Genomic DNA, 18,721 nt, shown 5'->3' with positions numbered 1-18,721 from the left:
TGCTTTAAAATGGCTTTCTGACTTTTTTAAATAATGTAATTCAATTTGGAAACAAAAGTTATTTACAGTTAACTGAAAGTCAGAAATAAAGTAAAGCACAAAATACTTTAATGAAATACCATGCACAACCTGCATAACAGTTTATTATTTGGAATATGACTCAGTAAATAACACATTTACATATAATACTAGTGGAAAAGCGCTCCTATCGGTACACAAAAAATGCAAATAGGATCCCATTTATTTAAGAAGAGTCTGACTGAAAAGTGGGGCACCATCTGCCTCATTCTACCTTCCTCAGCCCGTATAAAAATTTTCCCAAAAATTGTGACATGCGAACATATTTGTGCTTTTTGTGACACACAACTCACTTCAAACTCCTACAAGCTCCCCTACCTCACTCACATCCACTAATTCATCGCTGTCACTCACCCATACCCGTCCACTCCCAGCTGCCCTTTGTCACTCAATCATTCAGACCAACTTATTGTCACTATCTCTTTGTGTCTCCTTGTCTCCTGTGTCACAGCCATAGACCCCTTTGTTCTGTCCTGTTGTTATCGTATATATCCCTTCCTCATTGTAACTGTCATACACTCTTTCTCATCATCATCATCATCACTGGCTCTCATCCACATGTACTTCCTCTTTCTCTTTATTCCCCCTCACACTGTCTTCTTCACTCTTTTCCTAGCATTGTCCTGTTACTGTCATCTATGTTCCACTGTCACAATGTCTGTCTCTACCTCTCCCACTGCCATTGTCTCCTTCACTCTTTCTCTACCACAAAGACTGTTTAACATCTTCCAGTATTTATTACTTTTCCACCTTTCTGCTACTGCCTGTGTTTTCTCTCTCAGCATAAAAAAATGTGAATATGTTCGCATGACAAAATTTTGGAGAAAATTTTAAAGATGCTGAGGAAGGTAGAACGAGACAGCTGCTACACCACTTTTCAATCTTTTAATTACACAGGAATGTATTCACATTTTTTGTGCTCCATAAGGAGCATTTTTCTGGTGGTTCTCTTGTTGTCCCTGCTGCAACAGGTCATATGACTCACATGAAAAGAAATGTATTGGTCAGACAAATTTAGGATTTTACATGAAAAAAAATTTTGCATTTGCTTCAGTGCTACAACATGATAACAGAGATGCTTTACAGCATATTTCTCTGCACTACATCACTTCATGAACTGTACAGGTAAGATAACTTTGAATCTCTGTATCTTGGATATGGATAAAGATGTTGTTGTTGATGATGTTGCTGTTGTTGTTATCGTCTTCAGTCCAGAGACTGGTTTGATGCAGCTCCCCATGCTACTCTATCCTGCGCAAGCCTCTTCATCTCGAAGTAACTACTGCAGCCTACATCCTTCTGAATCTGCTTAGTGTATTCATCTCTTGGTATCCCTCTTATGATTTTTATCCTCCACGCTGGTCTCCAATACTAAACTGTTGATCCCTTGATACCTCAGAATGTGTCCTACCAACCAATCCCTTCTTCTAGTCAAGTTGTGCCACAAATTCCTCTTCTCCCCAGTTCTATTCAGTACCTCCTCATTAGTTATGTGATCTACCCATCTAATCTTCAGCATTCTTCTGTAGCACCACATTTCAAAAGCTTCTATTCTCTTCTTATCTAAACTATTTATTGTCCATGTTTCACTTCCATACATGGCTACACCCCATACAAATACTTTCAGAAAAAACTTCTCGACACTTAAATCTATACTCTATGTTAACAAATTTCTTTTCTTCAGAAACACTTTCCTATCCATAGTCAGTCTACGTTTTATATCCTCTCTACATCAACCATCATTAGTGTTTTTGCTTCCCAAATAGCAAAATTCATTTACTACTTTAAGTGACTCATTTCCTAACCTCATTCCCTCAGTATTACCCAGTTTAATTCAACTACATTCCATTATCATCGTTTTGCTTTTGTAGATGTTCATATTATATCCTCCTTTCAAAACCCTGTCCATTCCGTTTAGATGCTCTTCCAGGTACTTTGCTGTCTCTGACAGAATTACAGTCATTGGCAAACCTCAAAGTTTTATTTCTTCTGCATGGATTTTAATTCCTACTCCAAATTTTTCTTTTGTTTCCTTTACTGCTTACTCAATATATAGATTGAATAACATTGTGGATAGGCTACAACCCTGTCTCACTCCCTTCCCAACCACTGCTTCCCTTTCATGCCCCTCGACTCTTCTGCTATCTGCTTTCTGTACAACTTGTAAACAGCCTTTCGCTCCCTGTATTTTACCCCTGCCACCTTCAGACTTTGAAAGAGAGTATTCCAGTCAACATTGTCAAAAGCTTTCTCTAAGGCTACAAATGCTAGAAACGTAGGTTTGCCTTTCCTTAACCGATCTTGTAAGATATTTCGCAGGGTCCGTATTGGCTCACGTGTTCCAACATTTCTAGGGAATCCAAACTGATCTGCCCCAAGGTCGATTTCTACCAGTTTTTCCAATCGTCTGTAAAGAATTCGTGATAGTATTTTGCAGTTGTGGCTTATTAAACTGATAGTTTGGTACCTGCTTTCTTTGGGATTGGAATTATTATCTTCTTCTTGAAGTCTGAGGGTATTTCACCTGTCTCATACATCTTGCTCACCAGATGGTAGAGTTTTGTCAGGACTGGCTCTCCCAAGGCCGTCAGTAGTTCTAATGGAATGTTGTCTACTCCCTGGGCCTTGTTTCGACTTGGGTCTTTTAGTGCTCTGTCAAACTCTTCATGCAGTATCATATCTGCTATTTCATCTTCATCTACTTCCTCTTCCATTTCCATAAAGATATGTATGTAGAAAATTTTCAAGGTTATTCGAGATTGGGATCTTAAGGATACAGTGTAAAAATTACACTCATTTGCTGTGCATAGGCTTCTCAGAATCTGCAGTTAGGTTTTGGTCTGCTCATGATGGTGAAAATATAGTAAAAAAACTTTCTGCAGTTTTTACAAGAAAGTGCCGATGGACTAATGGTGCCTCCACATCCCATCAAGCCCATTGTAAACCACATGAAATGCGAAAAGAACCACCTGATTTGCTCGATTTAGCTAAGCAGGAGTATTATTCATACTTTGACCCCTGTACTGTAGGACAGTGACACTAAGAGGATCCTCCTGTTGGGTGTACATATGGTCTCTAGCTTAGGGGCTACCCAAAACACTTGTTCTTGCCATTTTAGCACCAACAGAAATCAAGGTATGAGCACTGGAACATCCCGTTTTTATGCGCGGCATTTTGGTACATATTAAGTATGCATGCCTACCGATTTTATCATTGTTCTTGTTGCACAATTATATATAAATAAATAATAGACTGGCTCTCATTTTCTTTTCTAGATTCAACTAAGCATTCACCTGAGAATTGGATTTATTGTTGAAATTACAACACACATAATGATACGTAGTGAAATTTTGTATCTTGCAATTGGGTTTTCACACTGGCTTGCTCACGTAAATGATCAGGCTAACACGCCAAGGAAGCTACCAGCAGTGTGCAATGTTCTGAATTTGAACATAGCACATATCGGTACACTTTGCATCCACTGTCTCATGTTTTTGACAACTGCCAACCTCAGTGAGCCAACAGATATGGCACTATTGTGATGAGGCCATATTGTATGTGTCAACTGAGAAATAACTGGTGTGTGTAAATGTTAATGCCTCTGTGATGGGCTTTCATGAAATTTGTTACATCCATTTTTAATTTATACTGCAAATGGTGAAAGATCATCATTGAAAGGCAAACATAGGAAAGTTTCCCTCTCACCTCCGTGTACACCACGTGGTGGCCATGTTCTTTTTCTGCTTCCTGTGCTGGCTTGAGACTGAACCTCTACTTAGCTTTGACAAGTTATGGGCTATATACTTTTCTAAATATATTATTTAAAACATAATGAAAGCATTGCAACAACATTGTTTTCCTTTTTACAGAATTTATATACTGCAAAAAAAAATATCTGTGGTTAAAGAGAGGAACTTTGAGGGGAGGGAGTTGTGGTGAGTCATCTGATATATCTGCTACTGAAGAAGGAAAGGATCCACAAACTGGGATTTCCTCAAAAGATAAGAGTCAAGAATGTATCTCCCATTAAAGAATACATGTCCTGTACAAACAGACCTAAACAGATGCACGATGAAAGATATTTAAAATTTGGATTCAGATGCAGCAAAATTCACAAACGGTTCTTCATAGGCACTTACAAACAATGGATGTTAATCACGAAGGCAAATATTATCACTTTATTAAAAAGACAGCACAACTTTCTCAATTACTTTTGCAATTCCTGAAAATGAAAATATAACAGAAGCATCTTACTGTGTACATTGCCATACTGTGCTTAATGGTAAACCTCATTCAACTGGAGAAAAACTTATTAAGCCACATGTCAAAGACACAGTGTCACGTGTTAATAATGGGCAGACTGCCAAAAAATAGATGTGGTACAATTATCTAATAATACTGTTTCATGATGCATCAGACATCTTATCGCTGCCATAATACGGAGTTAATTTATCAACATGGGCTTTCCAGTGGGTATACACTGCAAATGTATGAATCCACAGTATCACAGGACTAGCTGTACTACTAGTATCTGTTTGTTATATATTTGATAGAAGTATTGATGATTTACTCGGGAGTGCATATTTACATAAAAACAGTGCGAGAAGATATATTCAGTTGAATTAATGGCTACATGAGATCATCTGGGAGAAGTGTACTGATGTTTGTACAAATGGTGCTACAGCCGTGGTAGAAAAGACAAGGGAACTGTACCACATATACTGCAGGTAGCTACACTCCTGGAAATGGAAAAAAGAACACATTGACACCGGTGTGTCAGACCCACCATACTTGCTCCGGACACTGCGAGAGGGCTGTACAAGCAATGATCACACGCACGGCACAGCGGACACACCAGGAACCGCGGTGTTGGCCGTCGAATGGCGCTAGCTGCGCAGCATTTGTGCACCGCCGCCGTCAGTGTCAGCCAGTTTGCCGTGGCATACGGAGCTCAATCGCAGTCTTTAACACTGGTAGAATGCCGCGACAGCGTGGACGTGAACCGTATGTGCAGTTGATGGACTTTGAGCGAGGGCGTATAGTGGGCATGCGGGAGGCCGGGTGGACGTACCACCGAATTGCTCAACACGTGGGGCGTGAGGTCTCCACAGTACATCGATGTTGTCGCCAGTGGTCGGCGGAAGGTGCACGTGCCCGTCGACCTGGGACCGGACTGCAGCGACGCACGGATGCACGCCAAGACCGTAGGATCCTACGCAGTGCCGTAGGGGACCGCACCGCCACTTCCCAGCAAATTAGGGACACTGTTGCTCCTGGGGTATCGGCGAGGACCATTCGCAACCGTCTCCATGAAGCTGGGCTACGGTCCCGCACACCGTTAGGCCGTCTTCCGCTCACGCCCCAACATCGTGCAGCCCGCCTCCAGTGGTGTCGCGACAGGCGTGAATGGAGGGACGAATGGAGACGTGTCGTCTTCAGCGATGAGAGTCGCTTCTGCCTTGGTGCCAATGATGGTCGTATGCGTGTTTGGCGCCGTGCAGGTGAGCGCCACAATCAGGACTGCATACGACCGAGGCACACAGGGCCAACACCCGGCATCATGGTGTGGCCGTACACCACTGGTGATCGTCGAGGGGACACTGAATAGTGCACGGTACATCCAAACCGTCATCGAACCCATCGTTCTACCATTCCTAGACCGGCAAGGGAACTTGCTGTTCCAACAGGACAATGCACGTCCGCATGTATCCCGTGCCACCCAACGTGCTCTAGAAGGTGTAAGTCAACTACCCTGGCCAGCAAGATCTCCGGATCTGTCCCCCATTGAGCATGTTTGGGACTGGATGAAGCGTCGTCTCACGCGGTCTGCACGTCCAGCACGAACGCTGGTCCAACTGAGGCGCCAGGTGGAAATGGCATGGCAAGCTGTTCCACAGGACTACATCCAGCATCTCTATGATCGTCTCCATGGGAGAATAGCAGCCTGCATTGCTGCGAAAGGTTGATATACACTGTACTAGTGCCGACATTGTGCATGCTCTGTTGCCTGTGGCTATGTGCCTGTGGTTCTGTCAGTGTGATCATGTGATGTATCTGACCCCAGGAATGTGTCAATAAAGTTTCCCCTTCCTGGGACAATGAATTCACGGTGTTCTTATTTCAATTTCCAGGAATGTACAAGTGTTACCAGCAGTCATTGTATTTTGCGTATACGAGCTCTAATAACAAAAAATGTGCTTACTGATTTGAAACCTGTTATGGATGAAATGTCCAAAATGATAAAATACGTAAAATCTCAACCAGTACAGTCCAAATAGTTTAAAATTTAGTGCGACAAAATGGGTAGTGAAAAATTTTTATGACATACAGATGTGCGATGGCTGCTCATGGAGAAAACAATATTGAGGTTTTATGAACTTTGTAATGAGTAGGTGTCCTCCTTTAATGTGAAAAATAGTTCAGTACAAAATTTTATTGAATTATAAAGCAATCCTTTATGGTTGATAAAACTTGCATATCTAGCACACATTTTTGCAAAGTGGAATGGAAGTAACTTGTTATTGCACTGAAAGCATATTACAATTTTTAATGTAAGAGAAAAAAATTGCATCTTTTGAGAGAAAATTGAAATTTTGGATTATTTCAGTTCAAGAAAACGCTTTTAATTGCTCTGCCACTTTACTGAATGAAAAAGTTTTAAACAGATGAAGTTTCTACGCCATTTATGGAGCACTCTCACGACTCAGGAAAAACTCTTCTGCAATATTTTCTAAAGATTAGTGAGGATAATTCCTGAATTCGAAATCCATTTTCCGTAACAGTTAAGCCAGCAGGCTTGAGTGCAAGAGACTATGAAAAACTAACTGACATGATAAGATACTCTGATTTAAAGCTGAAACACAAAGATCATCCATTATGTAATTTCTTGGCAAATTATCAGAGAAATGTTTGAATTTATCAAAACAAGTTACTACTGTTTTACTTCCATTTACCTTTGAATAATTATGGAAGGATGATTTTCTTATTACACTTCAATGAAGATAAGGTTCAGAAACAAGCTTGATGCTGCACCAGATATTAGAATTCTACTTTCTACTATTCTATCTGATATCAAGATGATTTGTAATTTAAGGATCAAAATTCACCGAAGGCATTAAAAAACTGGAGTAGGTGGCACTACGGTGGATGAACCTCAAATGAAACAGATGAACTTGTTGGATATAGGTCCCATCTTTTATGCAAAACACTGTTTTTTTCTTCCTACCCACCCATGTTTTGGCACCTCTGTGCCATCATCAGTGGGTTTTGTTTACTGAAAAACTGTATAAAGTGAACACATTTTAGGTTGTAACTGGTTTAACAAAATGAGGCATAAAGACAGTTTTTGTTCTTTCCTTGATTTTACATTATATGGTTGTCCAGGACCATTTGTATAGTGTCCTGCACTTTACTGTGTCATATGCTAAGGAAACGATGTAAATGTGAATTTTCTGGGCTAGTTAACACATCCCTTGATTCTTCAAAATATTATTTTGGTGTGGCAAAATGTTCTGTGTATGTATTTGTTATTACTCATGTTCTGTTGTGCCTGATCCATCTCCTTTTGTGGTCTGAGGGCACTGCACACAGATATGAAATGAACTTTGTGTAATTTCAGTTTTTCAAACGCCTTTTCACTTCGCAAAACAATGTGTACCCAATGTTGTTGTTGTTGTATCCTAACCAGAGAGAGAGAGAGAGAGAGAGAGAGAGAGAGAGAGGGGTAAACAAAATTTGCCATCAAACTCACTCGGAAACAAATGTATGGCAACAAGATTAGGGCAAACAACAACATTGTGGGTGAAGTGAAAATGCATTTGAAAAACCGAAATTATGCAAAGAATATTTAATATGTGTGTGCAGTGCCCTCAGAATGCAAGAAGAGGAGAATCAGTCACAGCAAAACGCTAGTAATAACAAATATGTACACAAAATTTTTTTGGACTGACAGGGTACTTCTTTTTATTTGCAAAGTGTCCACTGTGATGCCATCTACTCTAGTTTCCACCTGGTTTGATGAACATTTCTCAAAATTACCATGCCCCAATAGGACAGGTATCTACCATTTGGCTTGCACAAGTTGACAGGCTAATACCTCACAACAAGAGCGCATGCCCCGTGTTGTCAGAGGACTACAGTCGAGACAGTACATGATGACCCCACCATGTCATATTGGTTACCACATTGTCATTTCTGCAGTAATAGCTGTCCAAGTAGTGACATTGCATGAGCAATCATAGTACACTACAGACATGGTGCTACATAAGATGTCCTCCTCCAAATGACCTGGAAGTGAGGACTGGACTTTACATTGTGACAGAAGAAAGCAAAGGAAATAATCCAAACTTGAATCTAAGGAACATCCAGGTTACAATCAAAACTTAACACTGCAGTGTGGTCAATCTAGTATAAAGGAGGGACAGGCCGGGGTGGGGGTGGGGTGGGGGGTACTGCATTGGCTCTGAGCCCCACAATCACCAGGCGCATACCTACAAGACGCCGGACCCCTGAGGACGAAACCTATTAGGGATAGTTCTTCAAGGACATCTTTCCAACTTATATTGCCCAAAGGATTATGTAGTGGCTACTTCAAAGAACACACTGTTCTCTAGATCGATGCAAAGATTAAGTTTTCAACAGAAACAGCTTTCCTGTGTGATGAAGGAGACAGGTGAGGAGTTGTATCCAACACTGACATATAATTCTATACTTACCTTTTCCCCACTACTGGTATTGTTCCACTAGAGATTGTAGCTCCTTAACCCCAGAGAATTACAATTAGGTTTAAACTGGTTCTCTTTCAAATATATTCACATTTTCCCCACTGTGTTATGAGCATCAATTTCTCCCTGTGGATCACGAATCCATTTATGTTTCACTGTACACAAATTCATTAATGTTCCACTGTAACACAAGGGTCAAATTAATGATGAGACCCCCTCTCTCTCTTCCTTCTGATAATGTAACTAGTCCATTACAACAACAGAAAGAGTTTTTGGGTTAGTTGGATTTATAATACTTTTTGTTTCGTTGTTAGTAGTGCTTTTCCCATTTTTTGCATGATTTTTGATTGCTATGAGATGCATTATTTGCTTTTTCAATCCATTGAAAAATGTGTATGGCTTTGGTAGAATTGCAATGGATATGACTGACTAGTTTTGAGGGGCAGAATGTTTCACTGTAAGTGAGCATTTACAGCTGCACATTCATATGCAGTTGTTGCTGGAGTAATTGTCTTAAGTTGGTGTTGAGACAGTAAATCACACAATAGACATTTTAAGAGAAAAAGTCAAGACAGTTTTAAATGTATACACCATCACTTTAACACAGGGTTGTTATCTGGTGACAACTTTCTGCATCATCATCTTTCAGAGTAGCAGGAAATATATGCTCCACAATGAATTGACCCAAGATGTCTACAGTAGAAAGAGGTGGGGAGTTTCCTGCTCCTTTCATACGCATTTTTAGCATATTTCAATGTGTTGCATTTACAACAATGCTGTACAAACACACTGCTAATGCATGAACCAGCACAGATGATTAGGCACATACGGTCTCATCTTCATATATGAAAAGCCTGCCTTATGTTCCTGGGAAGCACTTCAGGGTTAAATTCTAAAAATATTAGTCGAAAGAGTAAAATTCAACAAAGGAAAATCCCGGATGTAATGTAACAATATTATGAAAAGGATAGTTGCTACCCACCATATAGTGGAGATGCAGAGTTACAGATAGGCACAACAAAAAGACTGCCAGAAAATGAGCTTTCGGCCATCAAGTTCTTCATCAAAGATATAACACACACACACACACACACACACACACACACACACACACACAGCCTCTGGCTGCTGAGGCCATACTATCAGAAGAAAGAGGAGGAGTGTTGTCATTAATTTGGTTCCTGTGTTACAGTGAAACATTGATGGATTTGTGATCCACAGAGAGAAATTGATGCTCGTATCAGTGTGGAAAAATGTGAATATATTTGAAAGAAAACCAGTTTAATGCAACTTTTGCACTGTGGCCTCAGCAGCCAGAGACTGCAGTCACAGGCACGAGTTGCATTTGCGTGGTGTATGTGCACAATGTTCTATCTCTAACTAAGGCCTTGTTGGCTGAAAGCTCATTTTCTGACAGTCTTTCTGTTGAGCTTGTCTGTGACTCAGCAGTTTCATTATATGGTGAGTATCGACTATCCTTTCCATAATATTAATCTAAAGAGTATTGTTTCTTGTTGACAACTGCTCCTATTCCATATTCAAATCTTCATTAAAAACTAGTAGCATGTGTACTGTAGAAACACTATCTTTTATGAAATTTAAGTCACTATGATAATTGTATTCCATAAATGGACAGCATCTATCCGTACACACAAATCTTACATATGTAGCCTGCAAACTGACTCATCCATTGCAATTAAAAACTTTCATAAGTATATAAGGAATTAACTAATAAACACTTCCAGTCATTTGCTTCACTCTAGTCACTGCTACATCACTTTATGCCCTCGAGAACCCTTGAACATTCATGTCCATGTGTTGTAAGCCTTCTTCATATGTCTACAGGTCCGAGTTAGAAGCACGACTTTTTTTCACCCTTTTTGAAAGCTGGATAGTTCCTTCACACTGTTCAAAAATGTGGCGTTTTAGCTACACACTGTTAGCTGTTCCACACTGTTACCATTTTTCATAATTATGTAAACATATAAAGGACTGATGTAATATTTATTGTTAACAAAAATACTGACAGCAGCAAGAAACAATAATTTATTTACACGCAGCTGGTTTTCAACAACACTTTTTAAAAGGCAGTTCACATAAATAGGCAGAACACATATCATTTTACAGGTTTCATTTGCCACAGGCCATCATTTAAATAATGATAGTTTTCTACTCCAATGCCTTTGTTCACTTTTGCACTGAAAAAGAAAGATATAAAAGAATTAACAGACACGCAGAGTTAATGATACAATATATACACAGGAGATATAATTATATTTCACACACACACACACACACACACACACACAGCGAGAGAGAGAGAGAGAGAGAGAGAGAGAGATATCAAACACTGCAATTGTTCTAAAGCATGCATATGCAGCATATACATCAGCTGGAAGAAACTTTGGGTGACTTGTTTAAAATTGTTACGTATAAATGGTGCCTCAGGCCTCCATAAACTGGATATCATGTGCATGAAGATTTTCATATGAGGATTTAAAGGACACGATGTTATGCCCAATCAACAGCAACAGAGACTTTTGTTTAAGTAATCAAGTTTGCAATCACATTGTCAGAAATCACCTCAAAAGACAGGAGAAATACCCAGTACTGGACTTGCAACAGAACAACATTGTTGACACTAGAATATAAAGACTAATGTAAATGAGCACTATACAACCTGCCCAGTTCACAGTTTATTTGTAATCAAGACAGCGTCTGCCCCTGGGAGCTGATGGGTCAGTGTGACAGAATGTCAATCCTAAGGGCCCGGGTTCGATTCCTGGCTGGGTCAGAGATTTTATCCGCTCAGGGACTGGGTGTTGTGTCGTCCTAATCATCTTCATTTCATCCCCATTGATGCGCAAGTCGCCAAAGTGGCATCAAATCGACAGACTCGCATCCGGCGGACGGTCTACCCGACGGGAGGCCCTAGTCACATGACATTTACATTTACATTTATTTTAATCAAGACAGCAAGCAACTGATTTCTGTATTCGACACACCTGAGGAAGACAGGGAATCTGCTAAAATTTTCTGCTAAAAATTATTATCCCAACTGCAAACTACAAGCTCTCGAGATTATGAGGGCTTGTGTATTCTGTTAAAAATTATATAATCTCAACTGCAAACTATGAACTCTAGAGATTACTTGGAAATTATGTATTACTGTATTTACCTGATGATACGCCAAGTTTTTTCTTCCTAGCTTCATCATTTGAAAAAAATACAGTGTCGTGTTATATTCACAGATTAAACTATTGCTGCTGAGGTAAATTTTCTTACAGTGGTTAATAGATTACTATGCTGGTCCTCTTACATTTACAGATAAAACTTTTGTTATTGAGGTGTAAACGTAGGCTTCCGTGGTCATTGTCACAGTAAATAAAATTCTTCTGGGTTTGAAGTCACCTCGTCATCTGTAAAATTCTGAAGTTTCAGAGACTGTTGGAAGGTGCCTTCCTCAGGGTGTATTGCTAACTGATGAAAGAGCACTAGCTTGGATACTTATATACTATGGAGGAGTGCTGTCATTGGATGTGAGGGTGAGGAGGAAGGGTATTAGGAGTTCATTTTATTGGTCTTTGCATTGTGTGTTGTCATTGGCGGAAATGGGCATTTTCCATTGGAGTTTCCTTTACTGCTTGCCATTGGTGGAAATTGGCGGATAAGATACGCAGTGGCAACAACAGCATACCATTGTTTACTAACTGCCTAGTATCGACTAGGCCGCGTCAGTGCTCTGTATACCCTCCACCGCTGTGACCTACCACGCATCTATTGCTCTGCAAGAGCTGTCCTTCTGCAAAGCTGTCACAGCTGGCAGCCAAGACACTGGAAGCCACTACCCCTCTTCTCTATTCATATTGTCAGGTCACTTGGCTATTTCTATAGCCTCTCTAATCTTCCTCCTCAAAGTAAACGGCTGTTTCGCCAGTATGCGGGCCTCTCAAAATTCGATCTCCATCCTGCACTGCTCCTGATGTTCTGCCACCGCTGATTTGTTGTACTGTTTGAGGCGGATATATCTCTCGTGTTCAGTTAACCTTGTGCTTATAGTATGCCCAATCCCACCTACATACACCAGTCCACATTCGCACCCGATTTCATAAACTCCGGCGGCATGAAACTTGTCAATTCCATCCTTCGTCGAGCACAGAATGTCTGTTATTTTGTTGTTGCTATGAAAAATCAGCTTAATGCCTGCCTGACGGAGAATTTTGCCCAGACGTTCAGTAACCCCCCGTACATACGGTAGCATGACAGTGTTCTGTGCTTTGTTCTGCATTTCCCTGTTGCCCTCCTCCTTCAGCGCCATGGTTTTGTGTATCATCCTTATGTCGTAGCCATTAGCTCCAAAAATGGACCTGAGATTCTGTAATTCAGCTTGCAGGTTGTGTTCATCACAGATACTGTAGGCTCTCTTAGTTAAAAGTTTGCAGGGCAGAATTCTTTTGCGTAGGATGGTGGTGGGAGGATGCATGCAGGTACCTGTCCGTGTTGGTGGGCATCCTATAAACTCTGTGTCTAAGCTTCCCCTCTGGCTTAGGTAAACTTCCACATTGAGAAAAGGCAATACCCCATTCTTTTTTATCTCCATGGTAAAGTGAATTTTGCTGTGCTGCTGGGTGAGATGTTCGTGAAATTTCTGAAGCTCTTCTTCTGCGTGTGGCCAGATAAAGGTGTCATTAACACATCAGCCAGCATTCTGAGTGTAATGGTGTGGACTGGAGTGCTATTTCTTCAAACTATCGCATAAAAATGTCTGCTGCGGCCGGCAAAAGAAGGGAACCCATAGCTACACCATCCGTCTGCTCATACAAATCCCCTTTCCACCTGAAATAAGAGGTCGTCAAACAGTGGCGCACTAGCTCGCAGATATCAGGTGCTGTGCGTTCCTCTAAGATGTTCATGGTGTCCGTCACGGGTACATTCGTGAACAAAGACTTCACGTCAAAACTGACCATCAGACCCATATCCGATGCATGCTTTTCTTTCAAAAGTGCTATAAAATGGGTGGAGTCCTTGACATATGAATCTGTATGGCTCACTAAATGTCTAAGCTTCAGAGCCAATTCTTTCGCACATTTGTAGGTCAGTGAGTTAATACTACTCATTATCGGCCGTAATGGAAAGGCTTCTTTGTGGATCTTTGGTACACAATATATTCTTGGTGCCTGTGGCACTTGTGGAATGAATCTTCGGTTCAAGTCAAATTTCATCCTAGTTTGCTTCAGCAGCGCTTGCATCGATTTCATTATCTTGGCCATCAGATCTCCCTTAAGTTTATGGTAAATGGGTTCATTCAAAAGATCCTCCATCCACTTGTAATCTACTGTGTCCAACACTACGGTGGCATTTCCCTTGTCTGCCTGTATTACCACTATCTGAGAGTTGTTCTTCAGCTTCTTGATGGCATGACATTCCTCCTTACTGATGTTTTGCTTCAGAGACTGAGTGGGCCAAGACTCTTATGGTTTCTTGTCGAATCTTCTCTGCTTCTGGTTGTGGTAGATGACTAACGGAGGCCTCCACTGATTCAATAATGTATTCTTTCAGTACTACTAGTTCTGGTGCGATTGCATAGTTCATCCCTTTGGCCAAAATTTTTGTGGCTGCACTGCTCAAGGTGTGGCTGGAGAGGTTCACCACTGTTCGTTGCGTGTCTAGAATCGGTCCTTCATCTGTTGTTTTCTGTTGCAATTTGTCGAACTTCGTCACCTGGCGACTACTGGTACTTTCACTTGACCTTGTGACTCGTTAAAAGTTTAACCTGTTGATCTTCTGCCAGTCATCCTCATCCAGTTTCCCACTCAGAAAGAGGTGCAGTTCACACAGTTTTATTTTGTTTGCGTCGAGATTAGCACGAATGTGGTGGATCCTTTCTCGCAACAAAGCTTTGCTAGCCTGTACACACATATTCCTGCGGCTGCAGTTAGTAAACAATGCTATGCTGTTGTTGCCGCTCCGTGTCTTATTCGCCGATTTCCAACAATGGGAAGCAGTGAAGAAAACTCAAATGGGAAACGCCCATTTCCAACAATGACAACATGCAATGCAAAGATCATTAAATGAACTCCTAATTCCCTTCCTCCTCACCCTCAAACCCAGAAGAATTTTATTGACTTTTGTTATTGTGGTTTCACAGAAATTTACTTAGAAGAGTTCTGTTCTAAAGGGTAGAGCTTAGCGAATAATACTTTAGTTCAAATAGGCTTGAGATTTCTCAATACGCAGAAGTGCTCAATACAGCATTGATCTTGCTCGATCAATCATGTGACATCTGACTCGTGGCACTAGTACAAGGGTTTGATACATGAGAAACTATGAACTAGGCACTACAAATTTCTAATGCTTTACTTAAAAAATTGACAATTTATTGAAATACAGGAGGAAATAGCATTAAACTCTTTCAACTCTCAAACCTTTGTTGTATTTGACTAGGTTCGCAATAGAAGTTCTCATACATGTTGGGATTCCGTATACATAAATTTATGCTGCTTTTTATGTAAAGGTAACATTTGAAGGCGAAAATCTTGTCCTTCAAAAACAATTACATGATTCTGAACCCAAGTCAGTATTTCATTTACTTATAAGAATGCAATGATTTATGAAGTGCATTGCTAAGGAAAATTTGGTATCTGTTCAGGTACCGATCACCAGTGGAAAACCTTACCAGCTTTTAATCAGCTTTACAACATGATTACATTCAGATGAAATGATAAAGAAAATTAACCGCAAAGTAAATGGTAAACAAATGAAACAAATCACATTGAACTGACTGCAATTGCTATTGCAAGAAAAAATTATAGCAGAAAGACCAGCTGTGGAGATAGCACCAAGAGATAGTGCTAGATCATAGGACAAGCGAAAGTTCAAGAATTGGACTGAATCATGATTGCGAACTTTCATTTACGTATTAGTTGCTGTAATTTCATACGATTTGCACCCTCGAAGATACAGCCATCCAAGTTTCACTGTTGCTCAAGTGCAGCACTATGAAGGGCTTCGAGGGGGAATGGTAACACCAGCTTGGCGGAGAACTATTCTGAGTATGGCGAGGGGAGTGGTGAACAGGGAGTAAATCTCATCTTGCTCCAATCATGGGGATCTTTACTGCATACTTCGACTTTTTATGAACATTTACCACATTTAAAGTGCACTTTATCTGAATCCATTTGCACTTGGGATCAAATTGACTTTAAAATTGGGCAAATACTTAACAATAGCATATGAGGGTGGTTTGAAAAGTTCTCGGAATCACCATGAGAGGTCAGCACTTGCGCAATAAGTTGTTCATGTGATATTCATTGGACCGTTGCCTGTAAACTCGTGCCATGCCTGTGCTCTTGGAAGAGAGCTGTTGCAGTGACATGGCTCTGTTGTTCTCGCATAGTGATTTGCGAAGAAGGAAAAAAAAAAAAAAAAAAAAAATAGAGATTCGAGCAGTGATTAAGCACTTCACAAAGAAACATGAAAGCAAAGGACATTCAAGCCAATTTCCAGAATACACTGGGGGACTGTGCTCCTTCATATTCAACTGTTGCCAAGTGGAAATATGAATTTAAATTTGGTCAGGAGAGCTTAGATGATGATGATCCGCACAGTGGTTGGCCAAGATCTGTCACTACTCCAGAAATCACTGCAGAAGTGCACAAAAGGGCCATGAAGGATTGCCAATTGAAAGTGCGTGAAATTGCTCATCCTTGCCAGATGTCATCTGACAGGGTATACCACATTTTAATTGACGAATTAGAAATGAAAAAATTATCTGCAAGATGGGTGCTGCGAATCTTAAGGTGCACCTGCACACGTGACATTGCCACGGCAAAATTACACTAGGGTATGAATTGTTGCCATACCGACCTTAATCACCAGATATGGCTCTGTCATTCTTCCATCTCTGCCCAAAACTGAAAATTTTTCTTGGTGGATGAAGATTCACTTCAAACGAAGAATTGATAGCTGAAGTTCACAACTATTCTGCAGACCTGGAGGAAACTTTTTCAAGATGGGATCAAGACACTGGAGCATCGCTGGAGCAAGTGCATAAATCTACAAGGAGACTATATTGGAAAATAAAAAAAGTTTCAGTGATGTAAGTACTTTATTTCTATTCCGTTCTGAGAACTTTTCAAAGCACCCTCTTACATTTCTGCAGGAGACAGTATAAGTCTAGACTGGTGCCAGTGATGCATTTACGTGTTTCTGGCAGCAGTATGCAAATGGTATAGATTGTCAGCTGATGGTTATGCACTGCCAATGAGAGAGTGGCAGGCAGACGACTGTTTTTCTCACTACAATATGACCTCTGTCATTGCATGTGATCTGCACGAAAAGTATATTTTCACCACTTCACAAAATGCTATTACCCCTGCCTGCACTCCCACCATTGAAGGGCCACTCCCTCTTTCCACACATCCAACTGGCGAACTCATTTTACGTGTGTTAGTGTGAGTGTTCCAGCAGTAGTGAACACCAAAAGATCCTGAGGTAGATCCCCGCAGAGGGGTCGAAACGTCGAAAATTGTAAAAGAAACATGACGCGGCCTAATAACCCAGAAGATTTTAATTACAGTGAAATTTAGCTAGCAGAAATTTCTATATATCAAATATGAGCAGGTATAAGCACAAAGAGAAAAATAACACATGAACTAGTTTTCAGCTTTAAAGTTGTCATAATTATGCAGTGGTATGAGACAAGATGTTACCATCAGACCTGTCAATTTTACTCTGTGAACAGTCCCATCTTAAAGTCACCTTTATGCTCAATCTCATGGTGGACATTTTCTAATGGAAACACATAATCTGAAATCAGTTACAATCTGGAAGATAAGAAAATAAAGGTAGCCATTTTGAAAACTGTTTTTCCCTTATATCAAAACTAGCTTCCGGTACTGTTCCCTTATCTGCCTGAAGAAAGAACAGAGAACAAAAAGCAATAATCAGGCCTTATTGTAAGTCTTCCACTCGGGTCATCCACAGCCATGGGACATAGGACTAGGATTGTATCAAGCACAGGCACTAGGGCACTGCATATATCAAGCTGGTGATAGACCACCACTTTGGGGTATGAGAGTATGATTTTTAATGGAGTATCTCTCATCAGAGGGCACCACAAGATGTGGTTACTACCCTGAAGGAAAATGGGTTTGATTTTTGTTGAGGTCTGTGGCATCAGATGACTATAAGTCAATGATTTGCTCACAGTGGTGGTGATTGGTTTATTGGTGTCATAAAAAATGGTATCAGAAACTTTGTTGCGAATTACCAGGGCAAGATGTTATCTGTCTGTAATGACTCTTGCAAGGTTAATCAGTGTATTTTGGTATCTCCTGTTTCCCACAGCATCTGCAGATCCTATGCATAGCAGGGCTGTATAGGATAGACTTGGTGACAGTCTGTCCAGATGAAGATAGTGTGACAGCTGAAAGAAGGTAGCTCAATGAATTGAGAAGGATTAGATCTCTCTCTCTCTCTCTCTCTCTCTCTCTCTCTCTCTCTCTCACACACACACACACACACACACACACACACACACACACACACACACACACACACACAGAGAGAGAGAGAGAGAGAGAGAGAGAGAGAGAGAGAGAGAGAGAGAGAGAGAGAGTGTGTGTGTGTGTGTGTGTTTGTTCCAGATAAAAATCTGTTTCCAATGACACTGACTACTGCCACGAAATATGAATTTTCTACACTGCATACTGAATTTAATCTTGCTTTTAAGCGTTGCAGAATTATTGATCCAATCATTACTGGTAAATACTTACATGTCTTCTGTAGATAATGTTGTAATTCCTATTGCTAATGCATGCTGTTTGCCTTCGGCCATCACAGCCTAGATTACTGTTAAGAAAAATATATACACAATAAACATATCTGCATAAATGGAGCTCCATGAAACAGACATACTA

At 40.5% G+C, this 18,721-nt stretch overlaps 1 protein-coding gene across 1 annotated transcript in view; it reads right to left on the bottom strand.

Annotated features, from left to right (window-relative positions):
- Positions 1 to 10,829: 10,829 nt before the first annotated feature.
- The window catches only part of LOC124804611 (malignant T-cell-amplified sequence 1 homolog), an 86,476-nt gene continuing 78,584 nt past the window's right edge, over positions 10,830 to 18,721 (bottom strand). Inside the window, exons 5-6 of the mRNA XM_047264809.1 lie at positions 18,578 to 18,645; positions 10,830 to 10,999 (exon numbers count right to left, since the gene is read on the bottom strand). Of these exons, the coding sequence (XP_047120765.1) occupies positions 10,918 to 10,999; positions 18,578 to 18,645 (150 nt within the window). The 3' untranslated portion in view covers positions 10,830 to 10,917. The remainder of the gene's footprint in view (positions 11,000 to 18,577; positions 18,646 to 18,721) is intronic.

The sequence above is a fragment of the Schistocerca piceifrons genome, chromosome 7 (genome assembly GCF_021461385.2).
Source record: "Schistocerca piceifrons isolate TAMUIC-IGC-003096 chromosome 7, iqSchPice1.1, whole genome shotgun sequence".
Taxonomy (NCBI): domain Eukaryota; kingdom Metazoa; phylum Arthropoda; class Insecta; order Orthoptera; family Acrididae; genus Schistocerca; species Schistocerca piceifrons.
This window is presented reverse-complemented; position numbering and strand designations above follow the sequence as displayed.